This window comes from Lampris incognitus, chromosome 13, assembly GCF_029633865.1.
Source record: "Lampris incognitus isolate fLamInc1 chromosome 13, fLamInc1.hap2, whole genome shotgun sequence".
In the NCBI taxonomy this organism is placed as follows: domain Eukaryota; kingdom Metazoa; phylum Chordata; class Actinopteri; order Lampriformes; family Lampridae; genus Lampris; species Lampris incognitus.
Genome location: NC_079223.1, coordinates 20,036,100 through 20,060,843, shown reverse-complemented (window position 1 = coordinate 20,060,843; position 24,744 = coordinate 20,036,100). Strand labels below are relative to the sequence as shown.

Genomic DNA, 24,744 nt, shown 5'->3' with positions numbered 1-24,744 from the left:
GCATGGTCCATGGCAGCCACATGTAGAATAATGAGGCAGATAGCATCAAGTTTGAAGAAAAAGTTATGTTACTATGGCTAAGAAGCACATAACAGAACAAGGTTTGCGGAAAATGTTTACCAACAGATACTACTACATTAAAGTTAAACTCATGTTCAACTATTTTTTTAGCTTGTCCTCAGAGACAATGCTGAAACTGAGACCAATAATTGTGATTGTAATATTTAGTGAAATAATTGTGATGTCATTTTTTTTGGCCATAATCCTGCTGTCCTACTGTGTAATAGTGGAACCGCTAGCAACGTTCTGTATAGTTACAGACCGTGGCCTTAGCAAGGGCACACTGGGATATCAGGTAGCCTGTCTGGGCTCCATAGGTCAAGCTAGTCAGGGCATCATTCAATAATACTTTCATGACAATGAAACGCTTCGCACTGCACCAACGCGGCTTTAAGACCCTGTGTAGGCATATCAAATAACAGCGCTGGACTCAATAGGTCAAGGCTGATAAAGGTTAAATGAATTTAATACTTAGGGTAGCAGATTTAACTAATTTAAGGGATTTTGGCTGTGGGAAAATTTGAGTAAAAATATGAGTATACAAAACCCGAGGTGTACATGTCACAGCCCCTACACCAGAAGGTTCAGTCATAGAAATGTCCATAAAAAGACAATTAGCAAATTAGGATTTGTCTTTATGAGCAATATACACTATAAGAAGAAAAAATATAAAAGGATAAAAGGAGGATAAAAGGATACTATAAGAGGAACAAAAATGCCAGATGGAAAAAAAAATGTCTTCAACAGCAGAACATTTTCACAGAATTCAAAATGTTTTTGTCACAGTAACTTTTTCAAATACCACACATGGAAAAAAATGTCTTCAACAGCATAACATTTCCACAGAATTCAAAGTGTTTTCGTCACACTGTGACAAAAACATTTTGGTGTGACGAAAACATTTTGAATTCTGTGGAAATGTTCTGCTGTTGAAGAATTTTTTTTTCCCTCTGGCATTTCTGTTCCTCTTATAGTATCAATGAATCAGTCAAAATTGTAGCCAAATTTCTAAATAGCAGTGAAAGAAATTAAGAACAAAAGGCAAACACATTTAGACTGCAGCCTATACCACTTTAGAGTGGCACAGGCTGTAGACACCCAAAATAACCTTTGCATGGTCCTTGAAACCACCTCCTTATGTCTAAACAGTTTTGTCATATATCATGAAATCATATTATGTTTTCATGTAAACCCAGCCAAAATCTGTTCCGCTCTCTTGTTTTTGGTAGAAGAAATTAAACACGACTGTCATAGACTTATCTCGCTCAGGTAGAGCAAACGGGTCACTCGTGGAAGAAATAACTCTACAGCCAGATGAAATCTCATGTAAAACATAAAAGCATTTGAGACTTACAATGTCTATTACTGAATTCTAATCAGAATCAAGTTTATTGGCCATGTAGGTTTGCACATACATGGAATTTGACTCTGGTTTCGTGGCTCTCTCAGTGTAACCAAGAAACAAAGTCTTAATTAGAATTCAGCAATCAATATTTCCGAATTCTAATTAAGAGACGAAGTTTTCACAAAAATGCACACTCCTGACAAGGGATGTCAGCTGTGTTCAGGCTTATTAACTATGTAGTCCAACTGACTTGGATTGTCTATGGGGCGAGTGTTTCCTCATTCTACTTCAGGTGTTCTGATACTTGTAGGTTAAGGCCTCAAGATGTCAAAGTTAGAGTAGATATGGAAGTTCTGTGGTATTTTAGAATAAATGGATACATACCACAGAGAGGGCTGCGGCCCAGCACCAGCACGTTGGGAAGAGGCATCATAACAAGCTGCTGAAGACTCTCCTGTTTCATAGACAATTGAGAAAAGTATTTAGGTTATAATAACTTTGATTTCCCTCTTATACATAGTATAGCCTACTCAATTTAAACCCCAAAAGATTTGACCAGTAACAGTTAACAATTGCAGCACCCTCAATCTATACAACTCTTGCTCAAGGTTAGTTTTTACAGGTATCGCAAAAGAGGGGCTCAATCCCCCGTCCACGGGGGGGGGGGGTCAAATACACCATTAAAAGTACAGAACCTAGTCAATTAACTTACAAAACAAGTCCAACACCTAAAAAGCAATGGTAGGCCTAAATGGTTTTTCTTAAATAATAATGAAATAAATTGTTTTGGTGGGTATTATATAGATGAGAATTAGTGAATTATTTGGGGCAGAAAAAATACATCTTTGCACTTTTGGCATCTTATGTGAACATACTGACTATTTTGAACAACACTGAACTACTACGTTGCCATGCATAATGAAATGAAACAATTCAGCACTGCAAGTATGATGAAATGTACAACCATGGAAACAAAAAAATCACAATACATTAATACACCCTATAATGCAATCCCAACAAAAGTCTGAAATACTGGGTTGATTTTAGCTATTTTCTTAGCTAAAATGAAGACGTCAAAGCTTGTCCCCTCCCCCCCAAAAAAAAGGTCATCGTGGTCCCCAAGTCAATGAAATTATTTCTTTTTTTAAATTATAAATCATGAGAAAACAATGCTAATGTATACATGTTCAAATAATGCAGGTGTAATTCCTCTAGTGGGAGGATCACGCTATCACCCCCAGCTCCCCCTCCCCCCTGAACAGGTGCCCCAACCAACCAGAGGAGGTGCTAGTGTAGCAACCAGGACTCATACCCACATCCAGCTTTCCTCCCGCAGACACAGCCATTGTGTCTGTAGGGATGCCCGACCAAGCCAGAGGTGACAGGGATTCGAACCGGCGATCCCTGTGTTGGTAGGCAATGGTGGTATAGACCAGTGTTTCTCAACCGGGGGTCCGCGGACCCCTTGTGGTCCATGGTGTAATTGCAAGGGGTCCGTGAAAATAAAATATCTTTAAAAAAAAGATCCTATGACATTTATAGAAATAGGATTATTTTACTCAAATGTGACTGAGACCTTTATCTACCTAAACTATAAAGGGTAACAGGAATTTTTTCTCTAATTACATCTGTTTCACAAGTGTAATTTATTGTATTTTAATGAGATCTCGCTCCCGTTTGCATTGTTAAAAGTTACTGCATAAAAATTCTGTTGTTACATATATCTGAAAGTTACTGAATACATATTCTGTTTTGTTACATATATCTGAAAGTTACTGCATAAGAATTCTGTTTTGTTAACTATATCTAAGTTACAACTGAAAGCTCTTATTTTTGCCCCAGAGTGAATAAATGCTATAATGCAATTTAAAATGCAGTTTCTACTGTTTCTATCAAATTGCAACCCCCCTCCCCCAAGATCAGGTGGAGGGGTCCTCAGGGTAGATCAAAAATACGCAGGGGGTCCAGGACCCCAAAAAGGTTGAGAACCACTGCTCTAGTGTACTGGCACTAGTGTCAGAAATGTTTCTTATAGCAGACTGTCATTAATGTTTCAGCTTCAAATAACATAGAACTTGTAGCCCAAGGGGAATAGTAGTTCAGTGCTGTGTGCACTGTCATGAGAGATGGACAGTTTCAATACAACAATAAGAAACACAGACCATACGTATATACAAGATGAAACCCAGGTGCTCCCTAAGGAAACCAAATGGTGTTGTTATTAAGTTGTAATATCACCTTCAATCAAAGGAAAATATTGAGTGTTAGGTCTCCAGTTTAAACCTGGACACATTTTTGGAACTTGGGCAAGGCCTGAAGTCTAAGCTTCAAAGGCAGCTAGGGAACAGCAATACAGACAGTATCAATCTCCTACAATGGACAGGGGTCTCATGTGACATGTCGTGTGTGTGTGTGTGTGTGTGTGTGTGTGTGTGTGTGTGTGTGTGTGTGTATTCGTTACTGGCTTCTCAGTGACAGACAGAAACACCACATTTGTTTGTGTGATTCCTACCAACAGTCGCTGTCATCTCAGATTTATTATATTCACGTTATTTACGTGTTTCTGTATATGCATATGTGTATGCTGTGTATGCTGGTTAGTGGGGTATGTGTGCAAGTGTACATGCTCTGGTAATACAAGTGTCAGTTGTGCCAATTCCATCCAAAAGTTACAGAAATTTTAAGTGAACTTTTAAAAAGCTGGAATTTTATGCTAATCTCCTTTTGTATAGGGTCGAAAAAAACAACATCACCAAAACAATCCAGGTGAAAAATTGCAAAGAAAATATAACAATGACAAATATTTCCTCCCAAACGAGCTCCAAATTCAGCGTTATTTGGTAATAATTTCCTAAAATTTTGAATTTTCCTTCAGCTAATTCAAAAGCACCACTCAATTTTTTTCTCTTTGCAACCTCAAAATGTACACAAAAATAGCTTGATGGACAGGAAGCTAGTGACTTACTATGCCTTATGCAATCAAACCCTATCTGTTCACTTACTAATCATAAAAAAACAAGATGAAACCAGGTGTTACAATATTGAACACACAGGTTTGTGTGTGTTGACACAAAATACAGATACAACAGAAAGAAACAAGGAACCCCATGTTTCCAACCTGTGCGCAGGTATTAAACTGGCAGTGAACCAAGCGCAACACTCATTGCGTCTTCCTAAAGCACACAAACAAGAAGGACCCATACTTACTATCATGTTTTATATCCATGTTTTCTGATAACAAATTACATCCTGGTGCTTCCCAAACAAGCAAAAACTGAATCACTTAACATGTCCTGGTGCAAGCCATTTTAACCTGCCTATAAATTGTAAATTAAATCTCTGACTTGACAACTGCCTGCAAGAATATTTCAAGAGTTCTAACCCAACAATAATATAAATATAGCCAACAGCAGAGCTGTGCTGAAATGGAGGGTGGCTTTCCTGAGACATGAAGGTCTACCCATGTTGAATATTTCATGTGCACCCCATGGCAGAGTGCATTTTGAACTCTTCTGACCTGTCTGTAGGACTGCTCTTAGCAGTTTCTTGCTGATGTCACCAAAACAGAGGCTTATATAAGAGGGAAGTTTTGGAGAACCCCCACCAAAGCCATCTGTCCTATACATATTGCATTACTTCATCATAGGGAAACAGGAAATATAGCACACGGTCATAAACCAGCTTTTATTACATAAGAAAATATAAATTTTCTAGATTTTATTTGAGATAATTCATTGATCCTCATAGGGAAATTACACTCTGCATTTAACCCATCCCAGCTGTGTAGCTAGGAGCATTTTAATATTAACGAGTCATCTTGGTTCTTGGTTTGGTGAAAGTGGCTAAGTTTCGCTTTCTTTATAAATTACAATTTGTAGTTTTCCTTTATTCACTATCCAATAATGCAGCTTCCCTCTTCTCTTTCATACCAGTGTAACTGACTGTATGGTAGACTATTCTTTAGCACACCATTTGCTAATAGCTGGTGTGAGATGAAAAGTATTGGGCAAAGTTAGAAAAATCCCCAGGATTTTGTGAGACTGTGGTGGGTGAACCCTCAGATCCTCTAGGGGGGCCAAGGGGCATGTTTCCCCAGAACAAAGTTTTATACATTTTGAAGTTAAATGCATCAATCTATTGCACTTTGAGAGCAAAATTAAGAGGGTAGATCTATGAAGAACATTGTGCTCTGACCGATTTCAACTGAAAACATTTTCTGAGGATGAACCAAACTATAAAACTTGATGGGTGATCTCAGGAAATCATTTATCAGCTTGAAAAGTCCATATTTCATGTGTGGGGGCCTTTAATACAGATTCGTTCCCCCTCAGTGGGAACCATAGCTGGGGAGATCCACAAGAAGGGCCGGGCGCACGTCCAGAGTCACCATCGCACACTGCCGTACCCAGTCCCCTCCAATGGCCCGCCTCCCGTCACAAAATCAAGTACTGCCTTGTGAAAATGCCCAACCGCTGCGACGCAGAAAGCCACAGACGGAAGGGGGCCCGTTAGCTACCTAACAGAACTAATGTAAAATTAACATTAATTATCAATGATAACTTCTGCAGTAACATTACCTGTTTGTGGATACTGTAACGTTAGTAGTTACTTACATCAATCAAACAATGGTTGTGTCCTCAAAATGCCTTGGTGTCTTAGCCTGGGAACAAGGCAAATCTGCAAGCTCATGTTTTATGTTCCAGTGCGTCTGAGCGTGCACACGTATGGGGGGGGGGGGGGGGGGTCTTACTGACTGGGAGTGAGATGCGTGCGCGCACGCACGCGCACACACACACACACACACACACACACACGCACGCGCGCGCACGCACGCACGCGCGCACACACACACACACACACACACACACACACACACACACAGCTGAGGTGAAGGTCAGTAGGGGTTGAAGGTTATGGCTCTGGTTGCCTAGAGGTGTCTTGAGTTACTAACATGGTAACCATTGTATGGTTGCTATGGTTTCCTATCAATGGAGATAAAGATCTATGAACCCAATTGCCCTGCAGTCTGTCTGTACTGGTGTAGGAAACATTCAGGGGGGAGGGACATGAGACATGGGATGTCTAGCTGCATCCTAAAACCTATTTCCAAACCCATTGGCGCTCCAGAAATATAATGAAAGCATTTCATTATCAGGCTGACCCTAATTGAGATTTAAATTTAGAGTGGATCGGTAACCCAGGTCCCAGATTGTCAAATACCAATCTAAGAATGAAACTATTATAACCAAAGGCTATACAATTCAGAGGAGCTGGACAGATGACGATGGTGTTAGACAGTGAAACTATGGTTAAAAACTATGCTGACTAATACCATGCTGTTCTGCTCAAAAAAACTGCAGAAAAGATGTGTTGAGACAATACATTGACTTATCAGACAGACCTTTCAGTCAATACCAATACCACAGTAAGCAAATATTTTAAGACCAATGTGCATCTTAGTGAGTCAGGTCTCAACTCAGACTTGGATATTGACACTGGAACATCACCTCGGATTCACAGTCTGAGGACTACAACCCAGACCTAGGACTTGTGAACGGGGGTATATATAGTCCATGGGCCAGACGATATTTCGGTACACTCAAGGTGGCAAAACTTACTTATAATTTTTGAAAGGATCCATGTCTGTAGATGATATTTTAGTATGATAACCATTCCTGAGTGGCAGCTGTATCACAGTTATCAGCTCATGAAGTTAACCACCCGCTAAACTAAATTGCATTTTAGACGCTGGTGCATATCCTGGTTTAGCCTCATGGTCAGGACATTTTTCAATGTTCTATAATATTGTCTTTGGTATCATTTTAAAGGGCACCTTCTTAGCTTTCATTCAAGCCCTGTTGTGGATATTTCTCACAAATATAGAGGTCACTTGAGCTCTTCAACCCGTCAATAACACACATCTTTCTGCAATTTTCGCCTAAACTATATACTTTCTTTTAGCCCTGTGGCATCTAGGAATATCAGGGACACAAAACACAAAAACTGGAATACTCACAGGACTGTAAAGATTCAGAAAATGTATAATATACCCATACTATTTCATTGTGTGAGGTGATTGTGAGCCTTAAATGAGAACTAGACCAAAGCCAGTTAGGTCACAAACTGGTCTCTATACATTTGTTTAAATACCACAATCAAAATACATGATAAAAAGGAATACCATAGTGAGGTAATGAACTATTTTAATATTTTAAACAACATTGACATTTACATATACTTAGTCAATGATACATGTAATCCCATATCATTAGTGGGTATATGTAATGGTAATGGGTAGGGTAATGGGTATATGTGAATATGGTTACATTATTGTTATCAAGCTCTGGGTAACCAAGTCCAGAATCAACATCCTGTGCATCAATAGACTACTACCACAGTAATACCATCAGAATCATCACACTGTCATTCATCAAACTGCTCGTTTCTCTCATCACCTGACTCCCCAAGTTCAAAGTCCAGTTCTGGACCATCCTGCTGTTTTTGGTTACTGCAGGTCTGTAACCTGCACATGTCTGTGCATGGAAGTCCATTTGACAGGCACATGCAGCTTGGCATTTTGCATGAATGCACACATTTGCATGTTAGCATTTCCAAGACCACATCTGGTGCAGGTGGGGAGCGCATCCAGTAAATGGCCAGCTTGCCTTCATCGTCTGTCCATCCATACTCAAGTAGGGCTTGGCACCACAGGGTTAGCCTGCAGACAGCACTTCCATATTGCTGCCTGATAGTTGGCTCGTTGAACATGCATAAAGAGACAGTCTCTACATGGTGGCAGCTGGCTGGACTCAACCTCTCCCCTTTTGGTGCAGAAGAGCTGGTAACGCAGTTTGTTCACCTCAGCAGTGCTGCTATTAGCAACATACATCCGACAGGTGAACTGCTCAATTTTCTGGAACAGCTCATCACTCACATTCCATGTCTGTCCCTAAAAGTCTCTTGGCAGGAAGTGTGCTTTCTCACTATCTTCAGGGCATTCAGCTTCCCTCGACCAGTGAATGCACTGACAGTGTCGCAGCCTGTGAAGGCATGTAAGCCAATTAGGCTGTCACAGATGCTGTCTCCAAGTGAACTTGCCAGTTTGGTGATGTCGACAAACCGTGTGCGGTTCTGAGTCCCACACTTCTGGTAGATGGGACAGGTGATGTCCTTCTGGAAGCCAAGACAAAGCACCATGACATCAGTGTCCTCAGCTGTGATGATAACTGACTTTGAGCCCGCATTTGCTGCATGCAATGCATGCAGGAGCAGACGGGTGTCAGCTTCTTCATGTGTGGAGTGCAGTTCTGCTGCTTCCTCACACCCATCTTCTGTCAACTTGTAGCAGGTTTCCTCACAGGTCATGTACAACACCTTGCCATGCAGCATAGCTCTGTATCGTGGGAGTTTCCACTCTTCCACCAGAAACTTGATGAGACTGGTCTTGTTGGAGGAACTGCACAGAAATTTTCTCCACTGCTGGACGTGGTGTCCCCCTGCAAGATTCTTGTACTGGAGAGTGATGTCTCCACCCCGGTTCAGTCGTTCAGCATCTTTGATCGAAGTCTGGTGATAGACATCAAAAACAACATCAATCCTCCCACTCTGTGCTCCCTCATGGAGGACCTGGGTCAAGGCTGACTCTGCCACCTGTGCAAAGGTTTTGTTGTTGCCATTCATTTTTTGGACCAGGCTCATCCCATCAATGATGGAAGTAGATGGGATTGGGATGTCTTCTGCAGGAGATACATTCTTTTCAAGCTCTCTGGCAAGTGCAGCCTTGTTTGTTTTTCGTAAGGACCCATCAGCATTTGCCAGTGCCCATGGTAGTGGGCCCAATGGGTAGGCAAGGACATCCTTCAGATTCACCTTCCTGCTTTCAGCCACCAGGATCATGTGACTGAAAAGGTTTCTATCTGCCTTCAGAACCACATCCTGTGCTTTCTTTCCATGAGCTTGTTTTGTGCTGACATTGGAGAATGTTTTCAGACTTTGCTTGGTCATCTTGTCGTGGAATTTCACAGGTGGTGGGTCTGCATCTAACCTTGTTTGCTGGAATGCTTGGTAGGCCTCTTCTCCTTTCTCAAGAGCTCTCACGAGATCTATGGTCACATCAGGTGGAGCCATGTTGCCAGTGGAGAGGCTAACCAAATCAATCTCATCAGGGGACATAGGATTGAGCCAGTTATTCTCCATAAGGTCCATGAGAGACTGGACATCTGCTTCATCTCTCTTGATCCTTGGACTCTGTAGATCTGGATGAGACCATTTGCACCTGCCTTGACCGGTCAGGTCTCTCAGCTGTCTGAGGTACATGCTTCTATACTCAGCTGTGAGATAATATTTGGTCACAGCTCCTGGCTTCAAGCTGAATCCCTTTGTCCCTCCAGCTGTTTGGGTGTCTTTGTTCACCGTTTCTTCTATAGCTTGGTCAACAGGGATTCGGCCAAAGGGATTGGTGGAGCCCAGTTGGACTGAGAAGCCTCCTTCCATGAATTCTGTGTACACATCTGGGTGTGTGATGGGCAGCTCAGACATCTGGGCGTAGTAGTAGGGGAGGTAGCGTGCATAATTCATCCTGTCATAAGCAAAGCACCATGGGATCATTGCTCGAATGCTAGCCAAGTGTAGCATCCAGTCTCCCTCTCTGGATGCTTGGATGAGCCCCAACAAGATTTCAACCATGTCCAAATAGGACATCCAGAAGTTCGAGAGGCTGCCGTTTCCACCTCTAAGGAACTCACGGTAGACTTCAAATAGATCCATGATGCGTGTACAAGAGCTGTTCTCGAGGACCTCATTCAAAGCATGCTGTGAGACTTCTTTCCCAAGGCTGTCAATGGTCTTCAGTGTCTCATTCAGGTGAACCATGTCATTTATGTGAGTTTCTTCCAACCAGGACAGGAAACCATTCAAGGTCAGTCGCATGAGAGCCTCATACAGGAGTTTGTGTAGTCACACTGCCCTGTTGTACTTGCGGCCATCCATAACACCAGCAATTGAGCCTTCTGCAATCATGCCAGACTCAATGCAGAGGTCTTTGAGTCCAGCATCTTGGAAACGCTTTCCTATTATTGCCAGCAGTGTGCAGATGGTGTGGAATACCCCAAGCCTAACGATGATATCATGGAACTTGTCATGGTGTTTCCATGTGATCTCGACAGCCTTCGCATACAGGGCTTGGTCAAAGACACAGACAATCTTCCTCAGGCCTAAGCACTGCATGATGCTCAGTGACTGGTTAAGCACCTCGTTGACAGTAGACATTTGTGTCGCTGGAGCATTGATGGTAGGCAGATAGCCTATATTGTCGGGGATGACCGTCATCTCTCCTCGAGTCAGGATGTTGAAGCCTGTCCAGCTGCTGACTGACTGTTCTTCTTGTTGTGACATGCGTGCTAGGACCCAAAGAAGGTTTTTCTCTCTGGCAAGCTTAGTATTGGCTGCAGTATCGCCATCTGACTTTTTGCTTTGTGGTGGCCCTACCCGTTGTCCAGCATTGTAAGTTGGTAACATTGGTGGGGGTCCATCAATGCTTCTCTTCTTTGTTTTGGGAACAGTGGGCATGGGTTGGACAGGAAGTGGGTTGACTGGCTTTGCTTGCACAGCAATCCCATTGACTCTGTGAGATGTTCCCTCACCACTGACAGTTTCTTCAAGACAGTCGATATTGTCCCAGGCTAAAGTTGTGAATATGCCAGGATGGATGTTAGCTGGAAGGGCAATGCCACTCCCTGATGATGAGAGTTTCTGGAGACACAGGGCAGTGTTGATCTCTTCCATCTGTGAATAGGACACACTGTGACCAAGTCGGTTGAGGATGTTTATCAACTCTACATTTCCTGTCAACGATTTGACACTGAATGGCAGAACAATGTGCTTGGAAGGCTTGGTATTTCCACATGTCACTGCATATACTATGTCATGGCCAAATGACTGCAGAAGGCACTGCACTCTCTGGGATGCATGATCAGGATCATTTGAGCCTGTGAGTAGAGAGTACAGGAAGATAATGAGCGACTCTGGAATGGTAGGACATTCTGCTTCTGGTTTGACTTCAGGCGGCCAGGTTTGAGGAACATCTTGACTTTTAATGTCTGCTCTCAATTTGATGGCTGCTTTGGCTATAACATCTTGTGCACTGACACTTTTCAGGGTCTGCAGCTCCCTTTTGAGAGACTGATTTTCTTTGGCAAGTTCCCTCATGGACAAGTTATCGGGATAGAGGAGGAATTTTCCTTTCTCATCAGGGAATATCTGCAAGGCTCCAGCAAACTCACTCTCCAGGTTTCACCTTATGTGCTTCTTGGTTGATTCCTTGACTTGGGCAATGCCTTGGGAGTTCATTGAAGCTACCAGTCTAGAAGAGAGATCAGTCATTGTCATCACTTGAGGATTGCCAAAAAGCTCCATCCTGATGAAGAGGAACAGCTCATTGTATGCCTTATTCACAGCAGCTTCATACTGGGCTGCAGCATCATCATCTTCATTGCTGGCAACCTCTCCTTTGGAAACCTCTTCTTTGGTGTAAAGTCTATAGCATGACCTGTGGTAGTGCCCTTCAGCTGCTACAAGGTCTCTACTCACAATGGCAAGGATTCTGCTGTCCCTTTTCTTTGTGGCTGCACTCCTGATCTTTGCATCAGCTCGCAGTTCTCGACACTGCACCAGTACTTCTCTCGTATTCTGTCTCTTGGAATATTTGCTGTTTTTCTGACAAAATATGCACTCTGCATCATAAGTCCTAGATGTACTTGGAGCATGTCGAGCTACTCTCTTAGATTGTTTCTCTTCAGCAGAGACACAACTTTTCTTTTCTTTTGCAAGGAGGCCATCAAGAATTTGCTTCATAGTGAAGACACTGCGACACTTTCTGTGGTAGTAGATTGCTGGAATCTGTCCCTCAGGAATGTCTTTTGCCAGTTTCAAAACTGGTGCATGATTTCGTATCTGAGCTGCCCTGAGCAGAGTTCTCCATGAGTCGACACTTTGTAGTGAAACCAGCTTATCTGTATCATCAGAACAGTGGATAATGCACTCCACCCGTGGGCGCTTTGGTATTGGGTAAAAACTTGCTTGTTCACCAGTGGCCATATTCAGTCAGTTTTCACCTGCCACATACAAACAAATACATGTAACTTAGGTGTATGAACACTACTAAAACAAAGTTTACTTTGCTTCACCAGCGTCATATTACCATTATTTATCTTACATAGCCACAAATAGATACATTACCTAGTTGCTATGCAACAGCTGTATTTTGTCCACATGAGGCCGCTAAAATCAACACAAGATGAAAGTTCCTCGTAGCCACTTTAACTAATCATATTAACATATACATTAAAAGAACATGCTAACATTATGGGAAATTAGCTTACAATCTTCTCCAGAGTGAGACAAGAAGATAGATACCAGTTTCCTCTATATGTGTTTAGTAGAAAGCTATCTGGCTGCACGTTAGCCTAGCTTAGCACAATGAAGGGAAGTACACAGTACTGGTTATCCTTGGTTGTTGGCCAACTAAGAACTGTCCCAGAGTTTAAGCTAGGCTAATCAGTACCAGGGGTGTTGAAATGCTATATTTGTAAAAATCTGGGCAAATACACAATCGTGAGAGGCACAGAAACAGGTTTCCTGAAAGAAAAATGAAATAGCTGCTCATTTGGAAAGGTTATCATGTATTATTTTACTTCTGTTAGTGTACCAAATAAAATGGCACCAGTGAAGTTTTGTCACCTTGGGTGATATCGATATCTGGTCTGACCCATGGACTAACTGGCTTTGGTCTAGTTAGTTTCTTAGTAATAATGCCCTTCTAATTTAAGGTTCACAATCACCTCACACAATGAAATAGTATGGGTATATTATACATTTCCTGAATCTTTACAGTCCTGTGAGTATTCCAGTTTTTGTGTTTTGTGTCCCTGATATTCCTAGATGCCACAGGGCTAAAAGAAAGTATATAGTTTAGGCGAACATTGCAGAAAGATGTGTGTTATTGACGGGTTGAAGAGCTCAAGTGACCTCTATATTTGTGAGAAATATCCACAACAGGGCTTGAATGAAAGCTAAGAAGGTCCCCTTTAAAATGATACCAAAGACAATATTATAGAACATTGAAAAATGTCCTGACCATGAGGCTAAACCAGGATATGCACCAGCGTCTAAAATGCAATTTACTTTAGGGGGTGGTTAACTTCATGAGCTGATAAATGTGATACAGCTGCCACTCAGGAATGGTTATCATACCAAAATATCATCTACAGACAGGGATCCTTTTAAAAATTATAAGTAAGTTTTGCCACCTTGAGTGTACCGAAATAGGAAATTTTGGGCTCTGGCCCATGGACTAATAGTGTCTTGACTTCAGCACAACTTTAAGATGGTCCCAGTAGGTGTCTCTCTGTGTGGGTTTTGGTCAGTCAATGTGCTGGGCTGAGCCAGCCAATGATCAGTGTTTAGACATTCCCACTCAGCTATAGGGCTAACTGTCCATTCAACTGCTGTCATGTTTTATCGGTATATGAATTTCCTGTCAGAAAGCAAGACTTGAACACCACCCTGTCGGATGATCAAGGTTGGAAAATAAGAGCTCTAGATGCAGCACTTCCTTCTGTATAAACAAGAAGTTCATTTATCCGTTTCAACTAACCAGAAGCCAAATACAAATCAGATTTTTTTGTCACTTCCCCTTGTATATATGTATTTACGACCAAACAGTACAAGAATGACTCATATCACAGCTCAGAGAAAAGTACACCAGATATGCACAACACCAACAAACAAAAATCGGGTACATGACTGAAAAAGCTTCCCATAAAGTCATCTAATTACATAAGTTTTGAGGCCCCCCCATCTGGATTGTGACTAGTTTTTTTTTTTTAGAGATCAAAAGATGTGAAAGATCAGTAACTGATGTTTGACTATGTGTAATTTACATTGGTCGAGTGCTTACATTAAACATATAAAACAGATATGACTAACTTGTAAAGTAAAATATCAAGGAGTATTTAAAAGCTGTTGGACAGAAGCAGATGTATGAATATACGATTTGATCCCCTTCAGAACAATGCTGCCTGTTATTCATTTTGAAATAAGCTAGCAAGCTCTCTACTAGTTCTGTAAAAAAAATGCACCAACAGTGCAAATCTAACCAAGTATCTCTCCAGATAAAAAGCAAATTTCTTTTGGTAGGTAGACAACAGTCGTGGGCAGCCTGCTAGCTGGACTTAACCTTTGGGAGAATGTTAGGTAAGATTGGAGGAGAGAGCCAAATGGTACCTAGGAACAAAGGCTTTTTCACGCTTGTAGAGATTTAATGTTAAACAGTTATGTTTTTAAATATCTTAGACCTAAGTCAGACACAGACCACTCAATATAGCCATCTATTTTCACTTATCTTAATAGGCATGTTGGTGAATGGGGAACAGAGGGGATGGGGAGGTATGGTGTCAAGGAGAGGAATGTGGAAGGACAAATGGTGGTGGATTTTGCGAAAAAGATGGAAATGACTGTGGTGAATATGTATTTCAAGAAGAGGGAGGAACACAGGTGGACTATATCTTATGCAGGAAGTGCAATCTGAAAGAGATTGGAGTCTGGAGAGATTGGAGAATGTAGCTAGGCAGCATCGGATGGTGGTCTGTAGGATGACTTTGGAGATCAAGAAGAGGAAGTGATTGAAGGCAGAGCCAATGATTAAATGGTGGAAGTTGAAGAAGGAAGACTGTTGTGTGGAGTTCAGGGAGGATTTAAGACAGGCACTGGGTGGTAGTGAAGAGATGCCGGATGGCTGGGCAACCACTGAAGAAATAGCGAGGGAGACAGCTAGGAAGGTACTTGGTATGTCATCTGGACAGAGCAAGGAAGACAAGGAGACTTGGTGGTGGAATGAGGAAGTACAGGAAAGCATACAGAGGAAGAGGTTGACAAAGAAGAAGTGGGATAGTCAGAGAGATGAAGAAAGTAGACAGGAGTACAAGGAGATGCAGCGTATGGCAAAGACAGAGGTGGCGATGCCAAATATTAAGATGTATGGTGAGTTGTATGGGAGGTTAAGACACTAAGGAAGGTGAAAAGGACTTGTACCAATTGGCAAGACAGAGGGACCGCGCTGGATTTGATGTTCAGCAGGTTAGGGTTATGAAGGATAGAAATGGAAATGTGCTGACAAGCAAAGAGATTGTGTTGAGAAGGTGGAAGGAGTACTTTAAGAGGTTGATGAATGAAGAAAATGAGAGCAATAGTTGGATGATGTGGGGATAGTGAATCAGGAAGTGCGATGGATTAGCGCGGAGGAAGTGAGGGCAGCTACAAAGAGGATGAAGAGTGGAAAGGCAATTGGTCCAGATGACACACCTGTGGAAGCATGGAGATGTTTAGGAGGGATGGCAGTGGAGCTGTTAACTAGATTGTTTAACACAATCTTGAAATGTCAGAGGAGTGGAGAAGAAGTGTACTGGTACCAATTTTCAAGAATAAGGGTGATATGCAGAGCTGTAGTAACTAGAGGTATAAAGTTGATCAGCCACAGCATGAAGATATTGGAAAGAGCAGTGGAAGCTAGGTTAAGAGGAGAGGTGATGATTAGCGAGCAGCAGTATGGTTTTATGCCACGAAACAGCACTCAAGATGTGATGTTTGATTTGAGAGTGTTGAATGGAGAAGTATAGAGAAGGCCAGAAGGAGTTACACTGTATCTTTGTGGATTTAGAGAAAGGATACGACAGAGTGCCGAGAGAGGAGGTGTGGTATTGTATGAGGAAGTCAGGAGTGGCAGAGAAGTAAGAGTGGTGCAGGATATATATGAGGGCAATGTGACAGTGGTGACATGTGCAGTTGGAATAACAGATGGGTTCAAGGTGGAGGTGAGATTACATCAAGGATCAGCTCTGAGCAATGGTGATGGACAGGTTGACGGACGAGATCAGGCAGGAGTCTCTATGGACTATGATGTTGACAAATGACATTGTGATCTGTAGCAAGAAGAGGGAGCAGGATGAGGAGAGCCTGGAGAGGTGGAGGTATGCACTGAAGAGAGAAGGAATGAAAGTCAGCAGGAGCAAGACAAAATACATACTCGTGAATGAGATGGAGGACAGCAGAATGATGAGGATGCAAGGAGTAGAGGAGATGAAGGTGGATGAGTTTAAATACTTGGGGTCAACTGTTTAAAGTAACGGGGAGTGCGGAGGAGAAGTGAAAAAGAGAGTGCAGGCAGGGTGGAGTGGGTGGACAAGAGTGTCAAGAGTGATTTGTGACAGAGGGGTACAAGCAAGAGTGAAAGGGAAGGTTTACAAAATGGTAGTGAGACCAGCTATGTTGTATGGCTCGGAGACAGTGGCACTGATGAAAAGACAGGAGGCAGAGCTGGAAGTGGCAGAGTTGAAGATGCTAAGATTTTCATTTGGAGTGACAAAGAAGAACAGGATTAGGAGTGGGTATATTAGAGGGACAGCTCAGGTTGGACGGTTTAGAGAAAAAGCAAGAGGTGAGATTGAGATTGTTTGGACATGTGTGGAGGAGAGATGCTGGGTATATTGGGACAAAAAAGCTGAAGATGGAGCTGCAACGCAAAAGGAAAAGAGGAAGGCCAGAGAGGAGGTTTATAGATGTGGTGAGGGAAGACATGCATGTGGTTGGCATGACAGAGGAAGATGCAGAGGTCAGGAAGAGATTAAAACAGATGCAACCCCTAACATGAGCAACCAAAAGAAGAAGAGTTTTCATTAATCTTAAGAGTTGTAAAGGCATGGTTACAGGGACAAAATGACCCAGCAACAATAGCATCAAAAATGATGTCATCCATAGAATACTAGCCTTGTATGTAGGGCGGGGTATTGGCAAGGACCTCATGATATGATATGCATCACGATACATGGGTCACGATACATTGTGATACGATACATATTGTGATATACTGCAAAACTACATAATCCACTGAAAATTTAAAAATATAGCTGAAAATACAACTTACTGTGTACCACCTGGGTAGTCTAATAGTTACACCACATATTTTGATAACTCAGCAGACAAATTGAGTCAAAACTACTTAATTCAAAATTTCCATTACAATTTATTAGTACAGCATTTGCATTGCACAGCGCACACAGTCACTAGACACACTGAACTGAAATGTAGATGCCATAACATCATATGAGAATAAAGTGTGCATATTAAGTATTCTTGTGTCACAGAACACACTGAACTCAACTGCAATGTACGGTTAGGTCCATAAATATTTGGACAGTGACACAATATTTGTAATTTTGCCCCTGTACACCACCACAGTGGATTTGAAATGAAGTAACCAATATGTGATTGAAGTGTGGACTTTTAGCTTTAATTTAAGGGGTTGGACAAAAATATTGCATTAACCGTTCAGGAATTACAGCCAGTTTTATATATGGTCACCCCATTTTCAGAGGATCAAAAGTAATTGGACACTTGACTAACAAGTGGCTTCATGGGCAAGTAAGACCTTTTCCATCATTATTCCATGACAAATTAAGCAGATAAAAGGTCCCGAGTTCATTCCAAGTATTTACATTTGCATTTGGTAGCTGTTCATCGGAACTCTCAACATGAAGTCCATAGAGGTGTCAATACAAGTGATGGGGGCCATCATTAGGCTGAACAAGCAAAGGAAATCTATCAGATGGGCAGTAAACACTTCAGGAGTGGCCAAATCAACATTTTGGTACATTCTTAAAAAGAAAGAAAGCACTGGCAAGCTCAGCAACACCAAAAAAAGGCTTGGAAGACCACGGAACACAGCTACAGTGGATGATCACAGAATTATTTCCCTAGTGAAGATAAACACATTCACAACATCTAGTGAAGTCAAAAACACTTGAGAGGTAGGGGTATCATTGTCCAAGTCTACAATTAAGAGACGCCTGCATGAAAATAAATACAGAGGGTTTACGACAAGGTGAAAACCACTGGTGTCACTTAAGAACAGGAAGGCCAGATTAGACTGTGTTTAAAAACATCTAAAAACCTACCCAGTTCTGGAATAAGGTTCTTTGGACAGATGAAGCAATGATTAACTTGTACCAGAAGGATGGGAAGAGGAAAAGTGTGGAGAACAAAAGGAACAGCTCATGATTCTCAGCATACCATATCATCTGTCAAACATGGTGGAGGTAGTGTTATGAAATGGGCATGTATGGTTGCCAGTGGAACTTGGTCATTGGTGTTTATTGATTATGTGACTACTGACAGAAGTAGCAGGATGGATTGTGATGTTTATAAGAATATATACCATTTGCTCAGATTTAGCCAAATGTCACAAAACTGAGAGGACGGCACTTCACACTGCAGATGGATAATAACACAAAACCAGCTGAGAAAGTAACCCAAGAGTCTCTCAAGGGAGAGAAGTGGAATATTCATCAGTGACCAAGTCAGTCCCCTGACATCAACCCAATTGAGCATGCTTTTCACTTGCTGAAGATCAAACTAATGGCCAAAACACCCACAAACAACCAGCAACTGAAGGCAGCGGCCATTAAGTCTTGGAGGAGCATTTGAAAGGAGGAAACTCAGAATTTGAAGATGTTGATGGGTTCCAGACTTCAGACGGTCATTGACTGCAAAGGATTTTCCTCCAAACATTAAATATAACTGTTATAATTATAGTTATGTTTGTTTGTCCAGTTACTTTGAGCCTCTGAAAATGGGGTGACCCTGTATATCTATGGCTGTAATTCCGGAGCAGTTAATGCCATATTTTTATCCAACCCCTTAAATTAAAGCTGAAAGTCTACTCTTCAATCACATCTCAAATACTTCATGTCAAATCCACTGTGATGGTGTACAGGGGCAAAATTACAAATATTGTGTAACTGTCCAGATACTTATGGCCCTAGCTGTAGGTGCCATAACATCATAAAATAAAGTGCATATTAAGTATTCTTATTGTGTCACTGAACACACTGAGCTGAAATCTGTTTAAAACATTAACAATCATTTTAACTTATCAATACGAGGGGCTGGAAATCGATAAATTATTGTGAAAAAATATCGCAATACTGAGCTGCATCGATTTTTTTGCACAGCCCTACTGGTATATATGTCTTCTGTCAAAACAGTTTGGCTGACAGCTGGAGTCAATCACCTGTTCATGAAGTGATCTATCCATGCCACTCATGACCATCATAGTTAGTTGGCATTAGTCAGAATAAATGTTAAGTCAACCAGTGTCACTAGAGTGACTGTCTTTTCTTGACATGTGTTCAGCATATAAAATTTTACTTATGACATGCCCTCGACCCCCCTGCTTCATTTTGGACCAGTTTTTGTTGCTATTACTCCAGAGCCAAATGTCTCCAGAGGCCTCCTTGCCTATGTTTCAACCTCAGAACCTACAAATTATACTCCACAACCTCACCCCAGTAACACCTGTTCCTGTTTTAACCCCCCACCCCACACACACACAAACACACACACACACACACACACACACCTGTCCTCATCAGAGGCAGCATGTGTTTGCCGCGTGAGCACCAAGTCTCAAGCTGTGCCAGAATCATGAGCCACAGTGCTTTGTTTAGCCCTGTTAGTCTGTCAGCCCCTTCTTATACTCATCCAAACACAACAGCCATTTCACTCATCAACACGGATGGAAATGGCTCCCGGCTTTTGACTTTGTCCCATGGACTGTTGCAGATGAGAAGAGACCCTGCTACATGAGTAGCCACTCTACAAGTCTTTGCACTGACAAGTAGCCTAACTGTGCATTTTGTTGAACTGTGAAATACTGTGGATTAATTATTTACATTTTCTCTTTTGAGTTCACAGTGGTTTGTGTAGGCTGATCTGGCATTCAGGCCATTAACAGATGTGAGGCTAGTTTTATAAGGATGCTAGTCATTCAATCCTTTAAAAAGGCAGTGGTCTTGCTTTAAAAATTTGTATGTATGGGGCTTCTGGGTAGCATAGCGGTCTATTCCGTTGCCTACCAACACAGGGATCTTCGATTCGAATACCAGTGTTACCTCCGGCTATGTCGGGCATCTCCACAGACACAATTGGCCGTGTCTGCGGGAGGGAAGCCGGATGTGGGTATGTGTCCTACTCGCTGCACTAGCGCCTCCTCTGGTCGGTCGGGGCAGCTGTTGGGGGGGATGGGGAACTGGGGGGAATAGCGTGATCCTCCCATGTGCTACGTCCCCCTGGTGAAACTCCTCACTGTCAGGTGAAAAGAAGTGGCTGGCGACTCCACATGCATCGGAGGAGACGTGGTCGTCTGCAGCCCTCCCCAGATCGGCAAAGGGGGTGGAGCAGCCACTTGGATGGCTCGGAAGAGTGGGGTAATTGGCCGGGTAAAATTGGGGAGAAAAGGGGGGGGGGGATAATTATAAAAAAAATTGTATGCACTTAAATATGTGTGCACAAAAACATAAGCACTGGCCCTGTGAGATTAGCTGTGTCTGAATACCTAGTGAGATGAAATAAAACCTTATAATGAGACCACTTATTGAGACACTGGTTAGACAGCGATTACATCACCAAATGTTCCTGCCCTCTGCATGCGACATGTGACTTCTGTTTACTCACCTCAGCCCTCAGAATTATTAGCCTCAGCCATCAGCACTGCATAGCTTTCATCAAACTTTTAGTCATGGATCCTGACCTTACTGCTTTTATGGCATTTTAATTACATTTACTTTGGAGAAACAACAGCAGGCATGAGTTTCAACGAGCTGTCATCAGATGCCAAAATTAAATTTGAAAATGGGATCAGGCTCCCAGCTTAGTGTATAGCCTCAGTTCGCCATCTCTAATACATATTTTCAAGTAAGCTTATCATTGTGCTGCATTATAGGATTGCCTTAAGAATACATGTAATACTGCCTTATAATCTGGCCAATATAAGGTACCTTAGTAGGCAGCATATTTAAGGTATCTGAGAATTGAGAATGCATTCATGTCAAGGTCTGGGACATGCATTTGATAATTTAAGAAGCTACCGATGTAGATAGCTTACTAGGTATAGAGAGGTTTGGGTGTGTGGGAGCGTGAACATTTTGACAGTAAGGGAGGATTTGCAATAAACAATGATTTAAATGTTTGCCTTTTCCACTCAGAGCTATCATAAGGCTTCAGAGCACTTGGATTGTGCTGATCAAGACATTTGGAAAATTTTAAGTCTTTTTTTTTTGTGTGCCATTTTTGTAACTAAAAAAAACTGTCCACCATTCACTGCAATTGGTCTTTGACAGTTACGTATGTTTGTTGATTGTGACGTCTCCCAGCTGCCATTTTCCCGGTATTACCAGTGGTGTGGAAATAGCCAACACGGAGACAGGTAGCACTTTTAAAGTGGCCATGGAGAAGCATAAAAAAGCAGAGAGGATACCATACCGAGACAAACTTAGCAAGGATGCCAGGGACCATTATTTGGAGAAATTGTCGTCAATTAACAACATTGATCCATACATCCTGCCCGCAAAACGGTGGAGTGCTGACCGCGCATTGCTGCCTCCAACCTTGTACTTTAATATCACCAACTATCTTGTTTACGGTATAAGTGCTTATACCTGTGGACACTGCCGAAATTACAAATCCCTTGAGGCCCACGGACATTTCACCAATAGTTGGGTGCAGGAATTGTTTGTATTTCAACCAGATCACTGCGACAACACAGTCCTGATAGCAAAGGTAAGCTAATGTTAGCTCTAAAAAGGAAACTTGTGCTTAGCATAGTAGCCTTAACATACATTCGTTTTCTTCCCATTAAAAGTAAGATATTACAAACGTATTGCACATTTAGATTGGTATCAAGGGTGAAACTTTAGGAAGGGAGGGTCATTATCTTACTTTTTGAGAACATTTTTTGGGCTCATTCGAGTTTGCCGAGGACCACATTCACTAGGTAGCTAATGTTACCGGCTAGCTAACTTGCCTTTAAAATAAGGTCTGCTACCATTAGCTTGCATTAACTTTGTCTACCAGATGGCTAGCATTTTTGATGATTGAGGTATCGTTAGCTTGCTAGCTATTTGTGCAAAATAGCTAGCACAACCACTGACTAAGTTAGGAGTTTCAGACTGTAAAAAGCGGGGGGAGAAGGGGGACGCACAGGAAATTATGCCCATGGCTGTAATAATAATGATATAGTCATGTTATACTATCTTCAGGGCCTGATTTCGTTCGTTTTGTTTATTTTGAACATGGACAAATGTCAAACAGGAGGTAAAAATTAGCTAATCCTGTTGTCCTCTGTCTACAGGTCTTGCACTCACAACGCCTGAGTGACACACCACTCAAGCCATGGGCCATCATCAACTCATCCAGGGCTATAACATCAGGTCACTGCACATGTATGGCTGGAATAGCTGAGACATGCACACATGTGTCAGCTATGCTGTTCAAGTTGGAGGCAGTAGACAGATGCAGGGACACCAAAACAGTGACTTGCCAACCTGCATACTGGATGATACCAAGCAACATCACAAAGGTGGGAGCAGAGGCAGGACACAGAATTGACTTCACCTCTGCCAAAGCGAAAAGAAAGTTTCTGAATAGACTCCTGGATGGTGAGGTAGAGAGCAGGCCTGCTCTAAGGACTTCATCAAACACCTGCAAGTTCAGCATTGCTACACAAGAGCAGTGGGCGTCATATCCTGCACAACTGCAGAAAGTATCCCTGAAAGCTGCAATTCTGTCAAATTTGCCCGGTTATTGTGACACATTTGCAGACCCTGTGCAGCCATTCTCAGCACCAGATTCGCTGCACTGTCTCCGTGATGAGAAAATGGATGGCAGTGAACTCTGTCTTGAGCCTGCACTGTAAAACCTTGGCAAGTAAGGTAGACGTTTCACCTGAGCAGGCACACTTCATTGAAAGACAGACCAGAAAGCAGCACCAATCCTCATCTTGGCATCACTTCCGCACTGGAAGGATAACTGCATCAAATATGTATTCAGTCTTCGTGTCTGACTTGGACAAGCCTGCACTGTCTACAGTGAAAGCAGTTTGTTATCTCAACAGTGGTCCTCTGAACAAATGTGCTGCTACTGCATGGGGAAGACAAAATGAGGAGAATGCAAGAACACAGTATAGAGTGCAGGCTGAGAAACATCACTGTGATGTAGAGATGACAGTGTGGCTTCATCATAAACCCAAAGTTTCCTCAGGTTGGGGCATCGCCAGACGGGATGGTGCAGTGCACCTGCTGTGGAAGAGGCTGCATTGAGATAAAGTGCCCATACAAGCACCTTAAGAGCACTGTCAAGGAGGCATGCAGTGACAGACACTTCTGTTTGGAAGTAGTGGATGGAGAGCTACAGCTTAAGAAGGGTAGTCCATACTACAAGCAGGTCTAGACACAAATGTTTGTGGCTTATCTAGAGTACTGTGACTTTGTTTTGTGGACTTCGAAAGACTGCGCTGTATTACATGTTGCGCCTGACCCACAGCTCTGGAGCGCTCTTTTGAAAAAGGCACAGCACTTCTTTGAGCATGTGTCTCCCTGAACTTGTAGGCTGTTACTTCACTCAGGGTGCAAGACAGATGCCACTTGAAGGGATTCTATTCCTGCAGGGAATCAGAAAAGAACATGCCAAACATCCGACACAGAGGTTTAGGGGTAGTTTTATGTCTTCTTTTATCTGAATTTCTGTATTATTTTGCTTTATTTAGATATGGACTAGCCTTCTGTTGCAAGTTGACTGACCAAAGAAGACATGCTCTTTCTTTTACTTATGTCTTTCTTACACACACACACACACACATCTGCCAATACATACAGGGCAAAAGATGCTTAGATGTTTAAAAAAACTTGTTTACGTTGCTTGTTACAGAAGCATGTACTGTACTTATTTGTTTGTATTGTGCAGATGAACTTCAGATACTTGTAAATACATAATTAAATTAACTTCAATACACACACTTTGGATAACATTTGGTTTCCTTATGTCATTTGGCTGTGAAAATGTTGACAACAAGTGTCAAGAACACATTTATGAAAAATCAACTTATTCAACTTTATTGTTGGTGACAATGGTGCAAGTATTCAGATTCTTTACTTGAATATGTACATGTTTGATTGATATTACAGCTGCATTCATTTGAATGGTGCAGTTAAAGGCTGAGCTTAACATCAGCATGCATCACATTTTTAAACTATAACTGGACATTGGTTTGTCAGCGTACAACAGACGGGGATAGTCTTATCAGGAATCAGGAACAATTTATTGTAATTTCTTAGACGTACTTGCATACACAAAGAAATGAAATTTCGTTTCCGGTCTTCATGGGCTAGCAGTTAGCTTAGCCCGCCCCGCCTCCCTCAGCGTTTCCTCCCCGGGAACAGCTCCAGGCAGGGGCC

At 42.1% G+C, this 24,744-nt stretch overlaps 1 protein-coding gene across 3 annotated transcripts in view; it reads right to left on the bottom strand.

The window, feature by feature from the left end:
* The window catches only part of ccdc88ab (coiled-coil domain containing 88Ab), a 144,910-nt gene that overhangs the window by 85,238 nt on the left and 34,928 nt on the right, over positions 1–24,744 (bottom strand). For all 3 annotated transcript variants that reach the window (XM_056291278.1, XM_056291276.1, XM_056291277.1), the window contains exon 4: positions 1,790–1,859. In XM_056291278.1, coding sequence (XP_056147253.1) covers positions 1,790–1,859 — 70 coding nt within the window. The remainder of the gene's footprint in view (positions 1–1,789; positions 1,860–24,744) is intronic.